Source organism: Chamaea fasciata, unplaced genomic scaffold, assembly GCF_029207755.1.
Source record: "Chamaea fasciata isolate MVZ Bird 193981 ecotype frontalis unplaced genomic scaffold, bChaFas1.0.hap1 SCAF_4, whole genome shotgun sequence".
In the NCBI taxonomy this organism is placed as follows: domain Eukaryota; kingdom Metazoa; phylum Chordata; class Aves; order Passeriformes; family Sylviidae; genus Chamaea; species Chamaea fasciata.
The window spans coordinates 60,831,396-60,855,004 of record NW_027094089.1 but is presented as its reverse complement, the minus strand read 5'-3'; the positions used below and the strand labels follow the sequence as shown (position 1 = coordinate 60,855,004).

Below are 23,609 nucleotides of genomic sequence, written 5' to 3'. Positions count from 1 at the left end.
TTCTGGTCTTCTTACTTAGCAGATCTATGGGTTGCTCATAGCAAGGGACTGAATGTTTTCATCTATATTGTGTAGGTCAGAACTGGCCCAAGATTTTCTTAATCTGGATCATGTGCTATCCTTTTGTCATTTTTTTCCTCCCTGAGAAATATACCATAGAAAGAGGTTTCATGCAGAGGGAAAAAAACTGGTAATTGTAATTGTGGCTTGCATTTGTTTTTCTGGGGTTTTGAATTATTTAATGTCCTAATAGTTTCTTCTCTGATTTTTATTTCCACTTCATCATCCTGGTCCTATAAATGTAATGCTCCTACTTGATTCTGCTACCTTTCTTTCACTCCCTCCACTTTGTTTCTTCCACCCATCCCTTTCTTTCTAATCCCTGCCCAAATGACAGCAGATTGTTCAGTTTCTTTGGCAAGCAGAATTCAAAATGAAAGCAAAAGCAAATTACTGTAACACAAATGAATCGACTTGTGGAAATTATATCTACAGCTGACATTCTCATATTGGAGGGAAGAGGGGCAATGTGGTTTTAGGCACAGCTGAAAATTAAGCACCACACAGATAATCCCTCAACATCCACTCTCTCCTCCTCACCCTCCCCCTGTAAAATGGAGAGGCGAATCAAGGTAAGATTTGTAGGTTAAGATAAGGACAGTTTAATGATTGAAAAAAAATAATAAATTGAAAATAAAATACAGTAATAATGGCAAATAATATTAGTAAAAAGGAAAAAAGGAAAAAGTGATGCACAATGCAATTGCTCACTGCCCACTGAAGGATGCCAGACCCTGCTACCACACCCAGATCAGCTGCCCTTCCAGGTAACACCCACCAGTTTATACACTGGACATGATGTTCTAAGGTGCGGAATATCCTTTTGGCCAGTTGGGCTGGATACTGGTACATACCCACAGGCCAAGCACCAAAGTGGTTGGCCCATGGATACATACCAGTTTCAAGCCTTACTTTCTAGATTGTTTTAGTCAACTGTCCCAGCTGTGCTCCCTCCCAGTTTCTTTTGTGTTCCTACTCACTGTCAGAGCATGAGAAACTGAACAAATCCTTGACTCAAGATGAACACAACTTAGTAGAAAACCAAAACATCAGTGTGTTATCTAGATCATTCTCATTCTGAACCCAAAACACAGCACTGTAACAGCAGCTGAGAAGAAACTAACTCTATCCCAGCTGAAAGCAAAACAGAAGAGTGTTTATTTTTAAAGGATGATAAAGCTCACCAATCTGTGAACTGCACTGTCACTGAGGGTAGTAACAAGCATTCAGTCCCTCAGGGCTCCAGTGTGAAAAGCTTCTTGAGAGTTACTTATGGTTGCCATGTCATCAACTCCTCAATATAATTTTACATTACTACAGCTTCCAGTAATGATTTTTCCTCTTTCAATAAAATATAACTAACCCTCTGAAAAAATTCCATTTCAAAATCCTTAGCTAGAGATCTCTTTACTTAAGCTTCAAAGGCTTCATTGTCCAGATATTGATGTCATTCTTCAAGTTTCTTCAGGGAAAAATCTAAAGGTTTTATTTATTAATTCGGATGTAAATCAAGTAAGGGAATATGTTAGTTTTTTAGACCTGAATAAGCATGTATTTGCTGTGGATATTTTCAACCTCACTTCAGAGTGACCTTGGAAAGACTGTGTCAAATATCTAACCCTACACAGTATCTGTTTATAGTGGTTTGAAAGCAAAACAAATGAGAGGCTCCAAGTCAGAGATACAATTTAATAGGAAGAAAGGAAAAAAAGTAAAATAAAATAGATGCAAAAATACAAAAGACCACTGACAGAGTCAGAATACTACCTGAGCAGAGTGATGGAAGCAGTCCAGATGAGGTGGTCTTCTTGAAGCAGTGATCCTGTAGAAAGGTCTGGTAGCTCTGGTCCTCTGGGAATCCAGTGGGTCAGGACCCCCTGTACTGTCCCAAACCCCAGATTATATCCAGGTGAGAATGCTTGGTTCCTCCCCCAGGGCAGAGCATCTCACAATGGGATGATGAGTCCTGCAGGGTGTCCTTGATGGCCCATTAAACAGAGACAACTCCCGGAGGGAGTTATCTATGAGTCATGGGCAAGGCATTTGATGGGCCATTAACAGAAGATAATGGCCCAGAGGGAAGGGGCCCGGAAAGTGCACTGCTCCAACAACTGGATTCAACAGTTCATGAAGATGGTGATAGAATACTTTGTGCACATCCTACACTACAACCCAGGACACTGTTACATGCAATCTCCTTCCCATCATTTTTCCCTGTCAGCAGCATCTCAAGAACCCACGTACATTATGTATTTTCCATTCATGTGCTTGCAGTTATAAAATGACAGGTAAATGAATCAATGTTTTTCATATAGATCTATTACTTCACCATTTTACAATAAGACATCACACCTCAGCTACAGTCAAACTCAAAAGTTCTCTGAAATTACTGTGACTTCTCTGACTCTGCTTGCATTTGGAACACTGCTGTGACTCTCACAGAGCAGTAGACAGGAAAACTTCCTAATGCTTGGCATGGCCTTCTCTCCCTTTTATGGTCAGATATTAGTTACATGGACATTTAATTACATATATTTACACATGCACCCTATTAAAATATAAACTAGAAAAACAGGAGAAGGATGAAATTCAGCCGCAAGTGATGGAAGCAAAAACCCAGGTATGACTGTGACTGGATGGTCTCCACATGCTTAATTGTCAGAAAGGCAGAACTGTTCAACAGGTTTGTGAGAAGGCACTAGAGAATAGAATCCAATGTAGCTGATGGACTCTGGAAAGCATTTTTAAAAGTGGGGAACTACAAAACCAGCACACAGCTGAGTCAGTAGGACATGAGTGGAACAAAGTCAACTTAAATCCAGGGAAGAGGAGCAAGGAAGCAATAGTTTTTAAAAAGAGGAAATTTTAGAAGGTGGCAGAAGTTTCTAAAGTAGATGAATTTCCCATTATTGTCAGAGAATGAAGAGGTTAGAGATGAGTTTTCAATCAGCCAGAGATGATGAGGTGACAAAAGAGCAAATGTGCCTCTGTGAAATTCTACATAAGATTTGGAGTGTTGGAATACTCCACTGTCGCATTGAAGCTTAGAGTTTTCTAGAGACGGGTGTTTTAAGTAATAGGCCTCTTTGGGCTCAAGAATGACTACTGCAGAAAACTCACTTGATGAAAAGGGAGTGCACTTATTATTCTATCATCTTCTCCCAAATGTTGTGCTTGTCACTTCTCTGATGCTTTGCAAAGCTGAGCTTGGAAAACTTAAGATTAAATAACAGGAAGATCAAAGTGAGATCAGTCATTCCCACAAAGTGGTTGGCCCATGGATACATAACAGTTTCAAGCCCTTCTTTCTAGCATGTTTCTCATCACAGTAAGTATACTCTAGCTGTGTGAGGAGACATTGTGGTAGACAAAACAAACAAACAAACAAACAAACAAACACCCATCCAGGAAGTAAAGAAGTTGACAAAGTAAAACTTAATTCCAACTCTGAAAAACATTTCCAGTCATCCCTCTGTTTTTAATTATTTAAAATTTGAAATTATTTTTTGGAAACCAGGTGACACAAGATCTGAAGAAAGTATTAGACAACAAAATTAAACACATGCATATATGAGATGTAGCTCTCATTCACAATGAGAGATGGAGGAGTCAAATTTTTAACATTGATGGGAGTTATCTGGACATGCATATTGTTAAAATGTCTGAAGGCTAGTTTTAAAATTAAGCTTTTGCCACCTTCTGTGTCAGGAAAAAGTATAGCTTTAGATAAATCGGTTGATTAGCAGCAACAAACCTGTCATATATTAATTGCGTAACACATAATAATTGTGGCAGGTTGGGAAGTCCAAACACAGAACACTAACAAAAATGAGTGATGGGCTCAGCCATCATATGGAAAACCACAGTGTGTTCTGAAAAATTTGTCTCAGAAAATAACAGCTGCATGGAACTGTAGTACTGAGGTTTTAATTTCCCACTGTTTTGAATTTTGTTTTTCAGGTCCACTTTCCAGGCTTTCTTAACTGCTGTCATCTTTTACCTTTGGCCTGGTAAGAAATTTCAGGTATTTCTGTGTATTCCCAGGGGACACAGTACTGAAAATCCTATTGTGGTATGACAGTCCTGAGCTCATGAACAGTGTTAAGGTTCTTGTTTTGCAAAGACAGCTTTGAAATTGGGTGCTCCACATGTGGTCAAAGCCCTCACTCCCATCCCACACCACACTGTGTGTCCCATGGCTCCTTTCTCTACACCCCCTCCCTCCTGGTGGTACCCCTTTGCCCTCCTTCTTGTCCCCCAGAGGGAAAGCAGTCAACTGGGAGGCAGCAGCACACTCTGGCCTCTGAAAAAAGGGACAAGGAAACACAGGGAAGCACAGATGAGAGAACAGAAAAGAGGCAGAAAAGTATCAGAGGGAGATTGGAGAGAGGAACAGGGAAGTCCCCATTCCATGGCTGCGGGGTAGAGGTGTGAACCCACTGACCTCTGGCAAGCTCCTTCACAAAAGAGTCAGAGCAGACATGAAGGACAGAAAAGAGGTTTGAAAAATCTTAAAAAGGTGCCACAGACTTAAAGAAGTATCTGCCAAAACCACAAACATTCAAGTAGGCGAAGGCATGCACCGTGCTTGGAGATGCACATTCTTCCCTGCCTCTCCACCTTCTTACTCCTCAGGGGAAGACTGAGGCTCAGAAGCTTTCACAACACATGCTACAACATATGTCAGTATGTCACCAGTGCCATATGGATCATTACAATCTCACAGTGTAAACAGCATGGAGGGGATTTTTCAGTTGTTAGTAGTAAATGATGACTAGAAACAGCTTGAAAGCATACATGTGATTGATTAGTGGTTAGGACCCTTCAGTCTGGAGATTTCAAACTTGTTTTTAACTGCAGCATTCATCTCTTGAGAGCATATCACTATATCACTACAATAAATTCCATGGCATAAAGCTTTGCACTTCTCCCAGAAATCCTGTGAATTGCCACTTTCTCCTTGACTAGAGCTGAAATACAGAGGAATAGGCAGTACTCTCAGCCCAGAGCAGCAGGCATACATCAGGATACTTTTGGATACTTTATTACTAAAGGATGAAAGGTGCAAAACTGTCACACTGACCTTCCGACCCGGGGAATGCTTCTCATTCAATCCAGCACGCCCCATGCCATCATTGCTGGTTGTTTGCTGTTCTCTAAAATTATTTTCTCTCCTGACATGGAAGAATCACAGGACTCCATTGCTCTGGCAGGCTGAACAACCTTAAAGCCATTTTTAAGGAGAAAAATGTCAATGAGGAAGGTACATTTGAAAAAAACCTTGGCTGGTGGCAGAGACCACCCCAGCCCATAAGCCTAAACTCTGAAAAGTCTTCTTCTGACAAGCTTACCCAGGGAACACTGTTGATACACAGTCAGTTTGGAAGGGCTGCAAATCCCATTCCAGTACAAGACTCTGGTTTCTGACCTCTCTGGCCATTCTGGCCATGTGTGCCAGGATGCAAAGTGTTTGATGATGAGCATGTAAAAGTTGCCTGTAAGTGAGACATGCTTGAAAAGCTGTCCCCAAACCCAGCTCTTCTAACACGTTCACAGCAGCATGGCAGTTATGAGGGTGGTCACTTCTATTGTTGTTGCACTCAAACTTCTTGGGAGTGGATCCCAAGTGGAGGCACAGGGCAGCTCTGGTGCCAGCATGGTTGAAATGCCTAGGCAGGAGTGTTGGAATGGGTGATCTTCAGAGGTCCTTTCCTATCCAAAGAATTCTGTGATTCTGTGAGTTCTGTAGAAATGTGTACAGGAATGGAAACAAAGCTCGCCTCTGCAGATGTCCTTTTCCTTCTTTAGACTTCACCAAGTAGGTTTTAGCTATTCAAGAACACATTGCAAGTCAGGTAGCTGAAACGAAAAAAATGAACTTTATCATTAAAGACTCTTAGGCTTTATATGAGAAAAAACAGAATACATAATGATCACACTAACTAGAAGGGTCAGATTGGTTCATTTAGTGTCTTCTTTGTTAAATAACATGGCTCAACTGGCTTGTTCTGTATTTCTAACGAGACAGAGGGCTTGTAGAAAGTGAAATATTTAGATTAGTATTGTTTATGTTATTTTTAATGCTTTATTAACAGACAACACTTGGAATTTGTTTACAGTTTTCTTTTTCATGACCAGTCTGATGGGACATTCAGACCAGTTTCATTACCTGAATATTTTCCATAGCTTCACACAGACAGTCTGTGGAGCTTTTTTCATATACAAAATATGTGGACTTCAGTGGAGGGTCAATTTTGGAGCTTGCTGTGTCTGACATGGGGACAGTCCTTGTCTCTCCTCACTGAGGTCAAACATGCAGCTCCCCACTACCAAAACCTTGCCACATAAAAAAAAATACCGCTTCCTGTGTGCTTGTGCACTGAAGTGCTCCAGCAAGAGCAGCTCCATAACTTCTGACCTTGATTCCAGAAGAGCTTTAATGGCAGCACCTATATTGGCTTACAGTGGAGATCTAGCACAGAACCATCTACACTTTATCAGCCAGTCCTAGACCCAATGTAGTGCAGAGCCGAACAAGATAGTGCAAAATCAATACATTCTTTCACTTTTGGTAATTATCAAGCTGACTAGTTATAAACTAAGTAAACAAAACCTCCAAATGAAATTGCCTCCCATCCTCTCACTTTGCAAACACTTAGGAAACATTTGTCTTTGTTGACAGTTTTTCAGCCCCACAGGCGTTGCCAGCAGCATCATGAGAGACATGATGGTTCAGTCCTGGTCTATCTAGACTTGAGGTGAAGCCCTTAACCAGGTCTAAGACTGGTTAAAACAAAATACTAACTCTGAATAATCTCACTGATTCTAGAGCAATATATGAGTCTCTTCAGAAAACATATATATATATATATATATATATATATATATATATATATACTCAAGTATCAACCCACTGAGAGGCAATGTTTTCCTGTGGTGCAAACAAAGCCCATGGGCCCATCTCTGCTAATAAAATAGACCTTTGTCTCTTACCCATTTCCAGCGATGTAACTGACCAATACAGACCTAGCAGTGGCCACTAAATGTTGTTGAAAGCAGGAGATTATCTGATGGCAGCATATGGTTTTACCAGCAGTTGAGGAGTATACTGGACAAGTATTATACAAGTGTAACACATTTATACTCTTGCTTAGGAAAAAAGGCCTGATCACATCTGTATTGTGCTCTATATTGTATCGTTAATGGCTGCTTACTTTGTACTGCCCTTATGGTAGCACTACTATGATTATCATTGTGTCCACCAGTGTCTGTTGTGGCCTTGATCGCTACACATGTTCTTCTGTTTGCTCCATAAAAATTGAATCAAAAGCTCTCTGTAATTTGGTCTATTTGTTTCCATAAAGTAGACTAAAAAGTAGGTTTGTGCCTGTTCATTGTCCCTGATAAAGTAATGTACTCAGAATTACACCTATTTTTTAGAACATGTTTTACCAGTGACAGTGTCATCAGACAGAACAGGTACTGTCAACATAGTCTTATTTGGTCACAATCAGGAACAAGACATCTAGTAGCAGGTGTTTTGGTGTTTTGATTTTTTCCCCTTTTTTTCTGTGGCATTGTTGTAGTTTAAGCCCAGACAGTAATTAAGCACCCCAGCTTGCTTGCTCAACCCCTAACCTCTTTTTCTGCCATCCTGGTGGAATGGGGAGGACAATCAAAGTAAAGCTATAGGCTGAGATAAGAAGACCTTGATAATTGCAAATAAAGTAAAATGCAATCATAATGGTAAATAATAATCATAATAAAAAAGAGGAAAAAAAAGTGATGCACAATACAATCACTCACCACCCATCGACAGATGCCAGACCCTATTCCCACACCCAAATCAGCTGCCCTTCCAGGTAACTCCCCCAGTTTATATAGTGGGCATGATGTTCTGTGGTGTGGAATATCCCTTTCATGAGTTCACGCCACTTGTCCCAGCTGTGCTCCCTGCCAGTTTCTTTTGTGTATGCCCTAACTGGCAGAGCATGAGACAAGAAAAAAGAGTCCTTTACTCAGGATAAGCATGGCTTAGCAGAAATCAAAAACATCAGTGTGTGATCTACACCATTCCTATTCTGAATCCAAAACACAGCACTGTAACAGCTGTTAAGAAATTTGCTCTACCCTAGCTGAAACCACGTCAGACACATAAGTGTAAGAGGGTCTTCCAGGAATTCTAAATGAGATCACTTTTACAAAGACAAGAGTGAAGATTCCCAGTGTCACCATAATAGTTCCTCAGTCACTTGTATCAGCACGTTAGGATTCAACGTTTTCTCTCTGAAATGCCTGTATTGGCAAAGATAATTCTCAAGTGGGAGATTTCTTTTATTTTGAAATCTGGTTTCTTCCATCTTCCCCATCAAAAAAAAAAAAAACCACACCAAAACAGGAGAAGAACTATCATTCTCCTCTGGTTTGGAAAGCATTATCAAGTTCGGTTCAGTGGAAGCTTTTTTTGATAGATTCATGCTTGTCAGATAATGTACCTGTTGTTTTTTTTCCTTGACTACTAGTGCAGCTAAATCGAATAGTTCTCAGGTATTAGGCCAGCTCTCTCTTTGATGGCTAATGAGTAAACTACCTGACCGGATTTGTGTAGAACTATAACAAGTGTATCAGAGAAAGCATAAAGCATGAAAAGAATGCAGTTCACCAGCTACAGCCACCTTATGCAGTTTTAGTTGGGAGTCAAAGAGATTGAAAAATACTTTTTGCCTAAGCACATACGAAGAAATGAAGCCTGACTTGAAATCTCAGACTGGGCTCTGCTGTGGCTTTATTATGGCATTTAAGTAGCTAAAGGGCAAAGTGATAGTTGTGGGGAGATCTCTTATTTTTCCTATGTCTGGTTTCAGGTGAAGCCAGGTCCCATAGTCACTTATGAATGGAAAATATGCATAGTACAGAAGGTACCTTATCTGACTTAAGCTGAGCTGTCTGCAAGAATAGCACATAGCTTCTAGGATCAGTTCCTTTTTTTTGAAATGCCTGAGCATGATTATTCAAAAAACTGTGGAGGATGGATGTCTTCTTTGTGGTGTTCATGAATGGAAAATAGGGAAAGGACTTTTATTTTAGTGGCGCCTTTGGGAAGTAAGCGAGCCTAGTTGCAGAAGCCATTTTTGCCTGATGTTTGCATTGTAGGATTTTGGGAGATGTTTGCACAGACCAAAGACCTTGCCTCAGAGAAGAAAAAAATTCAGATACAGCTGAAAGCACCTTTGCTATTTTAGGGATTATTTAAAGAATAAGGAGGGAGTGAAGGTACTTTTTAATGCAGAAAGAATTTGGTACATTTTTAGCATCCTACTGAATCCTTAAGGATCTGCAAAGGACAAGGTCTTTATAGATCAGAATAGCACTGGTTAGATAAAAATTTATATTTTTATAGTTATTGCAATATAGTCAGAAGCGGAAAAGAAAGTTCTTCCCCTTGGCATGAATTTTTTGAAGGAACTTCAGGGAGCAAGCTTTATGGGAAGTAAAGTTACTTCTATTTAAAGTGTAGCATTTCCCTGTTAAAAAAAATAGGGAAAATACTATGGTGGATAAGACCAACATTTTAGTATTTTCCTTTTGACCATTATTTGACAAAGTCTTCTTTGGAAGCAGTCCAAAGGACTCCAGGTTGAGGTCTCCAAGACAGAAATACACTTTTTGATACTAGCTGAAACTATCTTTGGAGAATATGCTCTCTTTCATGTCCAAGTGAAAATGTTTTTATGAACAATTTTCCAGAAAAGGGAGTGTTTTCAAAGCTGGGTATTGCCAGTAAGAGCAAACCCACCACCCATCCTGTACTGCTCCTGAGGGCTTCAGTTCATTCTATTGAAAAACACATACCAGGCTTCATAGAATGACATAAGGAAATATGAAGAAAAGCTAATGCACACAATCTACCTAAGCTTTCAACAGTACCATTGTTGTTGAAGGGCTTTGAGCCCTTCAAGTTTTTTGAGTGTTTTGTGGATCGTTCCTGAAGGACAGGTGCTCATACCTTGTGTATGCCATTCCTGAATTTCCCATTAACATGGTCATGGATCTGACAGATGAAGAACAGCCCAAAGTCGGTAGCTGCTGTCTCATGTTAAAAACATTTCACAGTTGGAGTAGAAGTAATGGTTAGACCTTCTTATTTAGGTATTGAGAATACTATGCCATCCAATCTCTTTTAAGGAGCCTTTTAAATTCTGTTGAAGCTCTTGCAACTCACTGTGAGCAGGTAACTGCTCTGCAAAGTGGATTACTTTGCTGTATTTAGAAGTAAGAATTTAAGCTCTTGAATAATGGCTCTAGTACCTCTGGAAGGCAAGGAAGGCTCATTGTTCTTCCCTTTTCCTTGTTAATAAAGAGTTTGCCAGACATTGCAACAACCAATACTCCAGAAACAAACCATTTACTTGAATACATATCATAAGGATGTCTTGTCATTGTTCTCTCCACAACAAGTTTCCCTCTCCTTTTTCCAAGAGTACTGTTTTCTAGGACTTCTATTCAAGGTTATATCATTATTAGTATGTTTGTCCTGACCCTCTCTCCCACAGTGAGATGATTTCTCCTGCTTCCCCTTACCTCTGCAAGGCAACTGAGGAAAACTATATTGTTGCCTGAAATAAAACACGTATCTTTCTCAAATAGCATTAAAATTAGAATATATAAGCAAATCCTTAACTGAAAGGCTTTTAAGGTGCACAATATGGTGATATGCATGCATGATAGAGTGTTTCTGCAATTTTTTAAAGGTTAGTTGATTAGTGTACCTATCAAATATTGTCCAATTAGAAGAACAGTCACTTAGGTAATTTTTCCCCTATGTTTTGCCCCACTATAGTTATTCCAGTGGCTTTCTTGTTATGTCCTTAAAGTTCTGGTGGAAAACAAAGTATCCTTTCTGGCCTAAAAAGCAAGACAAAGCAGAATTCCAAGAAGCTAGCATAATTTCTAGGGAAGTGCAGCTACTGTACTAAACAGACAAAGTTAGAAACTATACAGCTATATATTGAAATTTATAAAACTACACATATACACCAAACACAAAAATCTTTAGGCATCAGCTTGTAAAAAGCCTTATCATGTCCAGCAAACCTGAAGGTAAAGGAAAAGCTGAGAGGTGGACTGGTGGTGGGGATTACAATAAGATAGGCTTTGGTAGTATTATTACTGTTGTGATTCTAGACCATGCCTAATTTTTAGAAATCTTTAGCCCCATATTACCTGCAGGTAAATAGAATAAGCAGGATACACAATGACCCTCTTCACACCTCCATCTATTGCAAGCTTTTTCAGCATCTAAATTTTATGTATTCTATAATCCATTCTATTACTTTCTCTAAGGTTACTACAGACACTAATGCTTTACCACAACATACAACGGTGATTAGAAAAGTAGGGCAACCAGCACACATCATTTCAGGAAAAGATGATCTTCAGGAAAGCCCATTTCTGGAGGAGGTGCTCTGGGAAGTAGAGCAGTAAGGTGCCCAGAGTGGCCCCTTAAAAACAAACTACCTTAGCCAAAATATATTGTAATTTTTATATGAAAAGAAAAAACCCTGAAAACAGGATGAAAAAAGTATTTAACACGATTTTTTGATCAACAAAAACCACAAGTGGACCACAAAATAAGTAAAAAGGCTAGATACTTGTATTCCTACCTACTTTCTGGGGAAGAGCTTTCACTGAGTCTCTTCTGCCATCTAGTGATCCAACAAAAGAAAAATTCCAGCACCCCCTGATGGTGTGTGAAATCAAAATAAAGATGATGAAAATTAGCAAGTACAGAAAGCAAGATGGGAAGAGTGCTTCTGTAAAGTCATTTTACAGATCTGGAACAGAGATGAGCAACTTTCCCAAGTGAACACAGGGTAAAAAACTCATGACTGGACAAAAATTCAGGTTTATTATACTGAGTATGGGGCTATTTTCCCTTACATGGGGACTCCAAACATTGTAATGCAATTGGTGCTGAGATAGGAACAATTCCCTAGCAGGTGGAGGAAAAGTAAACAAGGAAATTGAAATTTGATATTTCTTACCTACATTTAATTGTGGTAACAAGCAAGATTTTGCATGTAAAAATTCAAAATTTTCTCATTTCATCTAGACAAATGTGATCCTTAACTGCCATTTATATTTGCAGTCAAGGAAAAAGCAAAATGTCATGTAGGGTGCTGCCATCTCCCTCATATTTCTAGCCACCTGACATCAAAAGCATCAATCAATATAGCAAAAATGAAATATTCGCTGTGCCAACCATGGCAACATACGCATTCTGATCAATGCCTTATGATGTAATGCAGTGGTTGCTATAGTGAATCTGCTATGCTGCAGAACACCATAGCAACAAGAAAACGCTTTGATTTTTCCCCTCCTCTATAAAACCATTAAGAGTGAAAGAGTGAACTGGTTTTCACCAGTCAGTTTTCTAGTTTTGTATTATCCTGTTCCAGATTCATAGCTTCACAAAGCAAAACAGAAGCATGTGTACAGTTGTACGTACACACACAATACACAATATTTTATTAAATTAAGTACTTTCATTAGTTCCTGTGCACTGATAGACTTTAAAATTAACTTAAAGTCAAAATCAAACCCAAGGAAACAACTCCTGTCTGATGATTTACATTGTCATTAGTGTATGATAACTCCAGCTTCGGTGAAGACTCACCAAGTTTAGGCTGGTGCAAATGGGAAGGGAATTTGATTCAGCCTCTCAAATATGAAAGTTTTGTGACCTGATGCTTTTTTTTATGTTGGTACCAGAAAACAGCCTAGGATTGCAGCAGACCTGTTTATTTTGTGGGTCTGCTCACAGAATTGTGATGGCCCCACATGAATGAACTGTCCACAACTTTCAAACTTTGAGCTTCACACTGGCTGATCCCCAGGCAAATCCAGCTGTGCTGGTGACCGCCCAGCACGGCTGTGCTCCCCATGCAATGTACCTCACTAGGACAGAGAACTTCCCCTGCCTGCAGCAATGCTCTCAGCAAACATTTGTCTTCTACAACTGCTGAGGTCGAGGTTCAGCTATACCTTCACACCTATGTGGCACTGCTAAGCATTTAGTGCAAGCCGTTCCTAGCTGAAATTTGGAAATCTGACAGTGATCCACAGACTCACAACTTTTGGGAAAAATTAATTTATGGCACTGTATAGTGAGAAGTAGACTAACCATAGCAAAAACCAGTTTCAGTCCATAGGAGAATTGGAATTAATATTCTATGTCCTTGGCATCTTCCTTCTCTCTATTCATGCCGTTTGTAAGAAACAGGTGGTACCTGGTTTGGAGAACACTGTTTTGACGCCATAACTTGCTGTGTATGACATGCCTTTTCCATGTCCTTGTTTTGGCTGGGATAGAATTACTTCTCTTCCTAAAGTGCTGTGTTTTGGATTTAGGATGAAATTGATGTTGATAACACACTGATGTTTTGATTGTTAAGTAATGCTTACCCTAAGTCAAGGACTTTAGCTTCTCACACCGTCCCAAGAGTGAATAGGCTAGGGAGGAGCCCAAGAGTTTGGGAGAAAACAGTCTCGGTTCCAGACAGGAGAGGGTTCATTTTTGCTGTAGCCAGGAGAGGGTGTGGCCAGGACCTGGAGGTTACTCTACACCAACTTATTATTCTATATCACCTCATTATTTGATACCACCTCACATCACTGCTGAGGAAGAGAGTCTCCGCTGAGGTGAAGGGTTTCCTTTAGGTTGAGTAAGCATGTGAGTAAGTGAGGAGTGGTAGGGTAATGCTGATTTCCACACAGAGGGAAAAGCTGGGTGATTCTGGAGCAGTTGGGGTGGTGCCATTGCAGTCAGGTTGAGCTCTCTGGTGACAGCATTTTTGCATGTGAATCACTCTCCCTCTCTTTTGTACATTTTTGTTCTTCATATTGCTGCTCTTCCTGTTTGTTTTCTTATCTCACTGATGTTTCCAGTAAGTTGTTCTTATCTCAACCCGTGATCTTCACCTTTTGTGCCTCCAATTCTCCTCTCCAGCCACTCACAGGGGGGAGGGGGAGCCAAAGGGAAGTGAGAGATTTTGTGGTGTGGTTTGGAGGGTCTCAGTGAGAGCACTACATTGGGGAGTACCATTCCTAAACCATGACACACACAGAGTCAGAACAGCTGACACAAACTGCTCCAAAGGATAACCATGCCCTCTGGTGTCATGCTCAGTTTATAAACTGGGGGGAAGGCTTGCTGGGTGCTGCAGCCTAGGGCCTGAGTGGTCAGTAGTCAGTGGATAGAAAACAATTGCCTTATGTGTCAGTACTTCTGTATATATATATATATTATTATTATTACTATTATTATTATTATTATTGTTATTGTTATTATTGCTTCAAACTGTCTTTACCTCAACATTTTTTAATTAATTTTTTTTCTTTGAATTCTCTTCCCTGTCCCAGGTAGCAGCAGCAAGTAAGCAAGTGACTGGGTGGTGTTTAGCTGCCTGACAGATAAATCACAATAGATTGTCAACTACTCACTTGTTCACAAAGGTATATACATTGCAATGGCTGCTGTGATATGCAGAATTGCAAAAAGTTTGTTTCTAAAATGTCCTTGTTTTTTACATCTGCCTCTCATCTCAGCCAATTAAAACAGAAATATTCCTATTACCTGCCAGACATTCCTAATTTACATATTTCAGTATTTTTCTAAATTGGGTTGAGAGAGAACTTTGTCTTATTTTAAGGGTAATTTTCATTGATGGTACATGTTCTGAGTGTGATAAAGGCTATACTGTAGATTTCCTGGAATTCTTACACACAAAACTGCGTAAAAGTTTTCCTGGAATTATTACCATTGCCTTTTAGTGACTAACATCCTGCAGAAGCTACAGCACAAAGCTATTAGATGTGTACTGACATCCAGTGGGTAGCTTGTGAGGGTGAGAAATTGAGTCATGCCACTAATGCTTCATTCACTTGTCACCTTCATTAGTTCTAACCTATTGTGCATTGCCATTCCAATAACTAAAGAAAATAATTTTTTTTACAAGACCTTTGAAACAGAGCTACCTCCAAATAGACTTCATCTGTTATTTATGAATTGAAAAAAATGTTCACTTACATCTTTGAGTCTATAGGTATAGTGCGTGTACTGGGTTTACATGGCCAGGTTTTGGTAGTGAAGGGGGAGAGGGGAATGTGCTACAGGGTGGCTTCTTTGAGCAGTTACTGGAAACTTCCTCCATGTCCAGTGGAGGTAATACCAGTTGGCTCAGAGATGGACTTGCCACTGGCCAAAGCTGAGCCCACCAAAGACAGTGGTAGTGCCTCTGTAATAACGATTCAAGAAATGGCAAAAAACCTGCTGCAGAAGAAGCAGCCAAAAGAGAAGAGTAAGAAAATGTGAGAGGAAGTCTCCCAGGTCTGTGGAGAAGGAGGGGCAGGAGCTGGTATGGGTACAAAGCTGGGATTCCCCTGCAGCCTGTGATGCAGTCCATAGTGAGACAGCTGTGCCTCTGCAGCCCATGGAGGTCCATGGGGATGCAGTGATCCACCAGCAGCATGTGGAAAAGACCCACCCAAGACCAGGTGGATGCTCAAGGGAAGCTGTGACCCTGCGGGAAGCCCACATTGGAACAGACTCCTGGTAAGACCCATGGCCCCATAGAAAGAGGAGCTGGTCCTGGAGCAGAGCCCTGGTAGGCCTGTGGAGAGAGAAGCCCACACAGGAGCAGGCTTGCTGGCAGGACTTGTGACCTAGTTGAGGCTAACACTAAAACAGCCTGTTCCTGAAAGACTGCACCCCATGGAAGGGACACATGATAGAGCAGTTCATGAAAAACTGCAGCTCATGGAAGGACTCGAAGGACTCACAGTGGAGAAGTTTGTGGTGGACTGTCTGCTACAGCAGGGATCCCATAATGGAACAGGGGAGGACTGTGAGGATTCCTCTTCCTGAGGAGGAATGATAGGCCAAGACAATGTGTGATGAACTGACCACAACCCCAATTCCTCATCACTCTGGGCTGCTGGGTGATGGGGATGGAGGTAGAGAAAATCATGGGTAAAACTGATCACAAGGCAGAGGGAGGTCGGCTAGAGTATTTTTAAGATTTGGTTTTGTTTCTCTGTATCCCACTCTGAATTGACCAGCAATAAATTAAATTAATCTTCCCCAAGTTGCGTCAGTCCTGCCTATGACGGTACTTGGTGAGTGATCTCTCCCTGTCTTTATCTCAAGCCACTAACCTTTCTTTTCCTCTTGCCTGTACAGCAAAGGAGTAGAAGGATAGAGAAAGTTTGGTGGCACCTGTCATCCCTCCCTCCACAAGGTCAAGCCATCACATGTGCTAGCAAGCATTTGATTAAATCAAACATTTCTTTTGAGGTCTGTGATGCAGATTTGTTGCCACTTGTATGGTCAGAAATGTGTTCCTGGGCACTGATAGTTCAGGGACCAAGCTGCCAGGGTAACTCTGAGCTGGTGAAATGCACTATTCTACTTTCATATTGAGAGAAACACAAAGAGTTTTACACTGGACTCCTAGCACCATCACAAAGACAGTGGGAAAATAGTCATGGGAACACATGACAATACTTGGTAGCAATCCCCTCCTGCTGTCACTGCCCTTTTGGCTACACTTGAGATGTAATATCCCACATATATTGTCTTTTGATTAAGACATCATTAAATTGCGTGGGCAATCTATTTGAGCAGGTGTAGAGAAATACCATACATACTCTGCAAAAATTGCCTTCCATCTAATCCAGCTATAGATGAGTCTTAAAAAGGAAAAGAAACACACCACATCTCTTCTGAGGCTGCTACTTTCAGCTATATGAAAGGCTTTTTTAGCAGTTTATGCATGATTGTATTTACTAGCCCAAGTAGCTCTTTTACCCAGCATAAAACTGAAATAGAAAGAGCAACCATTTCAAAAGACTGATATTAAATTGAGCATGGTAGGGAGTAGCAAAAAGGGAGAGTTCCAGGGATGATTTGTAAACAGAGAGTGTGGGTTGTGCTCTTCTTGACAGCAAGAACTAATGTTTCTGATTAATTTTCCTTGAAATAATATATTACTCTATTTCACACTCTAAACTTACTTGATATCTAAACCCTGCTATAATCAGCATGTTGGATAAAAATCAAATAGATCAAATTCATGCATTTTCTTTATCTGTCCTAATCAATACTATCAACTTCCTTTAAAACCACTGAAAACTGAGGATGACATGCAGTCTTCTAAATTCAGGTGGATGAGGCCAAAGCAAAACACCTAACAATATAAAACTAGAGATAAAAAATCACAAGTAGTAGCAATACTGACATTCATAACTTTTCTGGGGATTAAGTTAATAAAATGAGGAATAATAAACTGTACAGGAAAACAGCACTTTCACAGTAAGTTCAAATAAATACCCCTGGAAACAGCTGGACTGGCAGCTAAGTTAATGAACTTGGATTTCCTGGAAAAGATTCTGCAGTAATTAATGGAAGATTGAAAAGTTAGTAATTGCTTTACCTGAATACACCATCTGCACAATTTTTATTTGCAGAATGTGTCAGAATTTTCCAATGTTCCTGTACTTTAGTTCTGACCTTTTCCCCCCAAGCATTTTGCATTAACGATATAATAGGATAGTAATCGCTTTCTCTCCCTCTGTCTCTATCTCTGCACAAAACTTGTCAGTTTTCGAGTCCATGAAAGTTGTGAAGCTTAAAACCATAACATACTTCCTTCTTCAAGGGGATACTGTAGAATCTCCTACATTAAGCTTGCTTGACAGGAAATAGTCATGATATGGACCTGATTTTTCCTGCATTTGATAATGGTCAAATATGTGTAAAAGTTTCTGGCTGGTGACTCCAGGATCAACTTTCAAAATGGATAAAAACATAGATTTAGAAGAATTAATACAGGAAACTTGACCTGGAGTATGGACAATTTCATTCATATGAGTTCACTCTGAACAGGGACCAACTTCCTGCACTCTCCTGTCAGCAGAAGGAGAACTGTGGCATAGAGTGGTTGGCCCCAGTTTGGGTGCTTCAGTGGCCAAGCTGATGAGGTAGAACAAGTTTGCAGCTCAGTTCATGTGCAGCTATAGCTACCTAAGTATAGGTAGGAATATATATATATATGTATATACCTGAATATATAAATATATAAATCTGCATTTTCTTCGGCGATAACTATATATATATATATATATATATATATATATATATATATAGTTATCGCCGAAGAAAATGCAGATTTCTGCAAAGATTCATTTATCTTCATGCTGTAAAGACTTCTTTGCCATCAAAAAAGGCAGAAATAGTATTAGAAATTGACGGCAACTCGGAATATTATTTCTAGTTCATAGCTTTCCGTAAGTGGCAGCCAAATCTTCTGAATCTTATTTTCTTCATGCCTATAGCAGTTTAATCTGGCAAATTAGTCAGTTTCAGGGCAGAAATAAAAGCAGGAGAATCAGGCTGAGAAATAAATGTTCTTCTATTCTGATTTGTAGTGGGAGAAGAATTCTGCAGCAAGAGGTGTCTTCCATTTATCCCTGTTTAATTTATAAATAATTCCAAGCAAGTCAGAGGAATTGGGATGGTAAGAGATAAAAAATAAAGATTGCATGAGGGAAATTCACACTCATTGTAGCAAAGAATATTTTTTTTATTTTTCTTTCTTCCAAGGAACATAGCTCTTATTTATGATCTACCCTGTCAAAAAAAATTAAAACTTAGGTAACCTAAGTGCAATGAAAAGCAGGTTGGCCCAGTATTTGGCAGCACACTTTCCAGGAATTCAGACTGTAGTTTCCTCCAGGAAAGGTCTCCTCCAAATGATTTGCACTGGGGAAAAGAAATAAAGGAAAAATCAGATAAAACTCCTCTTCACAGAATCACAGATTTTTGTCATGGGAATATCTCTCTGCAGTATATGTATATAAACACACACATACGCACATGGGAATATGCACTTTCTCCAAAGCAACTTTAGATGTGTTAAAATTTTCATGAGAAACAATACAGAGAGAAGACCTTCCAGACATCAGCCAAGTGCCATATCCAAAGATTCTCCCTTTTTATCAGGATAATTTCTGGTTTTCTGTATTAAGTCCTCATGCCTCTGGTATATCTCCCTAGATAACTGAAATGATTGAAGGCCTCACTTCTCTATTCAACATTTTTACATTTTCAAAGCATCTGCTTAACATTGATTCTGCTGAAAATACAGCAGATTCTTGTCTTTGTAGCAACCTGGTAGAGTTGAAATTAGTGAGATGAGCAAAAGTAGGCATAATGAAGAAATAAGAATGATTGAATGTACCCAGAGATGATTTTTGCTGTGTAAGTTCTACTTTCAATAACAAGGATAAAGGGTGAGTTAAGGGTATTTATTTCTAAAGTAACTAGTTGTGAAAATAGAAAAAAGCAGCAACACATTAGGACAAATTTGAAAGGTTCTTGCCAAAACCTAAATACATAGACATTGGGCTGTTTGTGAGATAGTGTTAAGTACCTCTGAATATATTCCTTGTTTAATATCAGTATTTTTTTCTTCTCTGCCCTGGATAAAGAGCTGTGAAATACAATTTATCTTGAAATATTTTTCTACTTTAAATGCATGTAAAGTTTTCAATGTAAAGAGGCCTGGTTACTATTATCTTCAGTCACATTACAGACAGAACAGGGAAGGGAGGGAAAGGCTCCTGACTTTTTTTCAGCTATTGCTATCCTCGAATACCATGTTAACATTATATTAGCTCAAATATTTGATTTAGTATTTGAGATAAACCAAGAATCATCGAGTCCAGCTCCTGGCCCTGCACAGCACTATCCCCAAGGGTCACACCACATGCCTGACAACATTGTCCAAATGCTTCTTGAACTCTGTCAGGCTGGTGCTGTGACCACTTCCCTGGGGAACGGTTCCAGTGCTCAACCACCCTCTGGGGTAAAAACTTCTTTCTAATATCCAACCCAAACCTCTCCTGACAGCACTTCAGGCCTTTCCCTCAATTCCTCTCACTGGTCGCTGTAGAGGAGAGACTGGTGCTTGACCCTGCTCTCATGAGAAAAATTCAACAAAGATATTTTGAATTGTCTGTTGGTTCTGTAGGTGTTTGTCATGCAACAGAAAAATGCTCCAAGAAGAGGAAAACAATTCAACAGCACTAAAATAGTCATTCCTCTAAAAGATGCTAGTTCACTGAAAGCAGATGCCTAAAAAAATACCAAATACAAAAATAAAAATAAAATTAAGTTTTCCGAGAAAATATGAGCTCCCTAAATTTTACTCTCAGAGGTTAAAGGGTTCTCAATACCTGGTGAAGTGATGCTGGCAGCATTTAAATAGCTCTGTACTGTTGGCAGGGAAATCTGTACTGTTGGAAGCATTTCCTAATAAGATGTGGCAAGGAACTTCCAGACCAGAGACAGTCAGCATTCCTGCGAAGTAAGTTACAATTTTCTTAATGAGTAATGAAGAGGAAGATAAAACCTGAGAATATGACTCATGGGGTCATGATCAAATGCCAGGAACCATCCTGGCTGATGCAAAATCACCATTTGAGATGGTAATGTAAAGGTACAAGGTCAAAATCTTTGAACTGTGGGACTTCTAGTCTAAATCATTTTAAAGAACTAAATTAAGGAGCAACAACAATTTATATACTTTTTATATGTAGAAATTCAACTACAGCAACCTATCTGTAACTATCTGTTACACCGAGATAGTTTTGGTTTTCTGTCCCTTCTAATGATATTGATATTGTGTAGTAATGCCTTTCCCATACCTGGGTCAGTGTGTTTTCATTAATTAAAACAGAAGCTATGCTGCATTTATAGAAGTGCAAGTAAATACAGAACCTCTTATTTTGTTTTAAATTGAGTTCACTTTGCTAGATATTCTCTAAAATTTCCTACAAACACTAATGTCATCATTCACTGGACCAATGGAGACACAAAGTATGAAAGGGATAGCTCCTTCTATATGTAATGTTGTGGAACTTGGACATGTTTTTAATATGTTCTTTTCTTAACTGGGGTAATAAAAATTGCTTGGCTTTTCTACTTTCTACCGAGTGTAAGGAAAGTAATTGGCATGGCAGAAGTGGGTGGAATGCAATTTTCTTTCCAAAGCAGATTCTATTATTTTGGAGAGATTTTCCCAGTGGCTGGTCACGATATTATTTTTAAGATCAGTATCGTGAAATGACACATTTTAGTAGAGCTTCCTGGTTCCTCAGTTATGCAGAGTAGTGTCATGTATTAAAATATTAAGGATGGCTGTGAGACTAATGTTATTTCAAGTGTGCTGGTTCTGTAGCCTTCAGAAAATACTGTCGGCTTATCCTTAAAATGTGTATCTTTCTGTTGCTGCCATGAACACAAAGGCACAGAGTGGTTTTGGTAGAAACAGACATAGTGGTTTTAGCTATATAAAGTACCAAGATCTTTTTTCCCTCTGAAATATGAGTGCTTTTAGCTTTGTCATACAATTTTGTGTATCATGTGCTCAGGAAAGAGCTGGAAAAGGGATTGTTAAGTACTGAGGATAAATTTTACCTCCAGAAACATATCAATTAATTACTCTTTTGAATAATTAATTTGTTCTTTTTAATTTACTCCCTAAAATGATAGCTGCATTGTGATTCTTCACTCAGATTGAAGCTGAAATTTTGAAAATGAGGATCAGCTATGTAGTCCCATTTTAAGACCATTTCATGAGCCTAAGTGCTCTGTGGAAATAATATCCACTCATAATATTGACTTAACATTACAACAAAAAGTTGCTCAGATTCTTCCTCACTCTTTCTCTTTTACACCCTTTCATTCCACTTTTCTGTATCTTTTCCAAAATTACTTCTCTATTCCTGTATCTAGTGGTGTGGAGGTGGGAGTGTAACCCATCCATAACTTGCTTTGTTTATGAGTCATGTGTTCTGCAAAGACAAACTAACTGAAAAAGCCCAACAAAAATCTCCCCCATTAAAAACACCATATCCCCCTCCCAAACACACAGGAATAATGGAAGAACTAAAATTTTTACATATTTTCATATTATAGTTTTCAATAAACTTTTGTCTCATATCGACCTTATCCTGCCAAGCCCAGAAATACTTGTGTCCGAGTGAGAGGGTCGGCAGCCCAGGTGGATATGGCATGGTGGTGTTGCACTGCCACATGGTGGTCACTGCATGCAGGGAAACCAAACCCAAGCACGGTACCTGCCACACAGGCTGTCATGAAACAGGCTGCAGTCCCTGCAATCATGGCTCTGAATGCACCATCAGCAATTTCCTTCTTTTTTGAGGGAGCAATGCTTCCTAGGAAGAAAAACAAAGTGTATGTCAAACAGAAATGCATGTAAGGAAGGTGAATCTGCCAGCTTTCGCCCCCACAGGAGTAATTTCCCACCCTGCAGTTTAAACTAAGGGAAAACATGGAGGGAAAATGGGACATTTTTTAGTTGGTTATTTGAAAGCCAAGTGCCAACTGTTGGCTCTCTACATTAAGTGGGTGGCTTATATATAAAATGGTAACTTTTGTTTGCTTTGGCAGTTTGCATGTCTGTGCTGGATGATTGTGCCCTTCAGAGGAGTCTGTCCCCATAGCTTGGTCTAGCTCCCCACTGCCAGCACTGCAGAGCCCACTGTGGCTTCAGGGTAAAGAGGACTCCCAGGAATTCTAGCTGCCTGGCAAGGAACTTGGATGGTTTTTCAATTTTTCTTTTCCATTGAGACCTGAAAACCATTTTTTTATTATTCCTTCCCTCTAATCCTACTGCATATATATATTTTTATACGAAATAGCTGAATCCATCTTTCAAACCAGCATGCTATGGAGCTGATCTGTTCCTCCTGAACCTCATGGATAGTAGTAGCTCAGGCTCATGTTTGAAGGCCAAACAGGGAAAGCTATCAGAAGGGCTTGGTTCCTTCCCCTTGCCTTCAGCACCTCTACCAGTACCTCCACAACAAAACCTGTAACCCCTCTCAGTGCCCTTCCATTCACATTTGAGTGCTAGGCCTTGGCAGAGCAGCTGCTCAGCCCCTAATGCCGTTAAGCCCCAGCCTGTTCCTTTGGGTGCTTTTGTTGGGATTTGCTTGACAAACAAATTGTCAGTGAGAGTGGTTCTTACTCAGGCCTCCTATTACCAGTCCCAGGGAGCCGAAGTTGGCAAACCCACAAAGAGCATAGGTGGCAATGACTTCAGACCGAACCTGAAAAGCAAAGACACACCCCCTGAGTGGTTTGAAACAGCTCATTGTGATTTAAAGGTCTGAAAAAACACCATTGTAGCTCTGAGCACAAAAATAACTGTTTTGCTTGGTGGCTGCCCAAGGTGTGGCTTTCAGAAAAGCAGACCTTCTCCCCAGTGGGAAGACACAGGCTTTCACACCCACTGCCCATGTTAGGACTCACAAACCATGTGATGATTTTATCTTTCGTGTATATTGTTGCGCCTTTCTGAAGTGACTACTAGTAATTAAAGACAAAAAAAATTGTATCTTACTAGGGGCAATTTAGCTGCTGTTTTCTGAAAGTTATGAGTCAGAGAGCTATAACCAAATTT

General features: G+C 39.8%; 2 protein-coding genes across 4 annotated transcripts in view; one reads left to right on the top strand and one right to left on the bottom strand.

Moving 5' to 3' along the window:
• RMI1 (RecQ mediated genome instability 1) overlaps nt 1–14,511 on the top strand; it is a 67,172-nt gene extending 52,661 nt beyond the window's left edge. The window contains exons 3-4 of the transcript XR_010720523.1: nt 4,021–4,070; nt 14,482–14,511. The gene's annotated coding sequence lies outside the window, so the exon portion shown is untranslated. The remainder of the gene's footprint in view (nt 1–4,020; nt 4,071–14,481) is intronic.
• Nucleotides 14,512–18,686: 4,175 nt separating this feature from the next.
• The window catches only part of SLC28A3 (solute carrier family 28 member 3), a 38,733-nt gene continuing 33,810 nt past the window's right edge, over nt 18,687–23,609 (bottom strand). For all 3 annotated transcript variants that reach the window (XM_066182421.1, XM_066182422.1, XM_066182423.1), the window contains 4 exons: nt 23,175–23,256; nt 22,261–22,359; nt 20,356–20,479; nt 18,687–18,880 (listed from right to left, as the gene is read on the bottom strand). In XM_066182421.1, the coding sequence (XP_066038518.1) occupies nt 18,778–18,880; nt 20,356–20,479; nt 22,261–22,359; nt 23,175–23,256 (408 nt within the window). In that variant the 3' untranslated portion in view covers nt 18,687–18,777. The remainder of the gene's footprint in view (nt 18,881–20,355; nt 20,480–22,260; nt 22,360–23,174; nt 23,257–23,609) is intronic.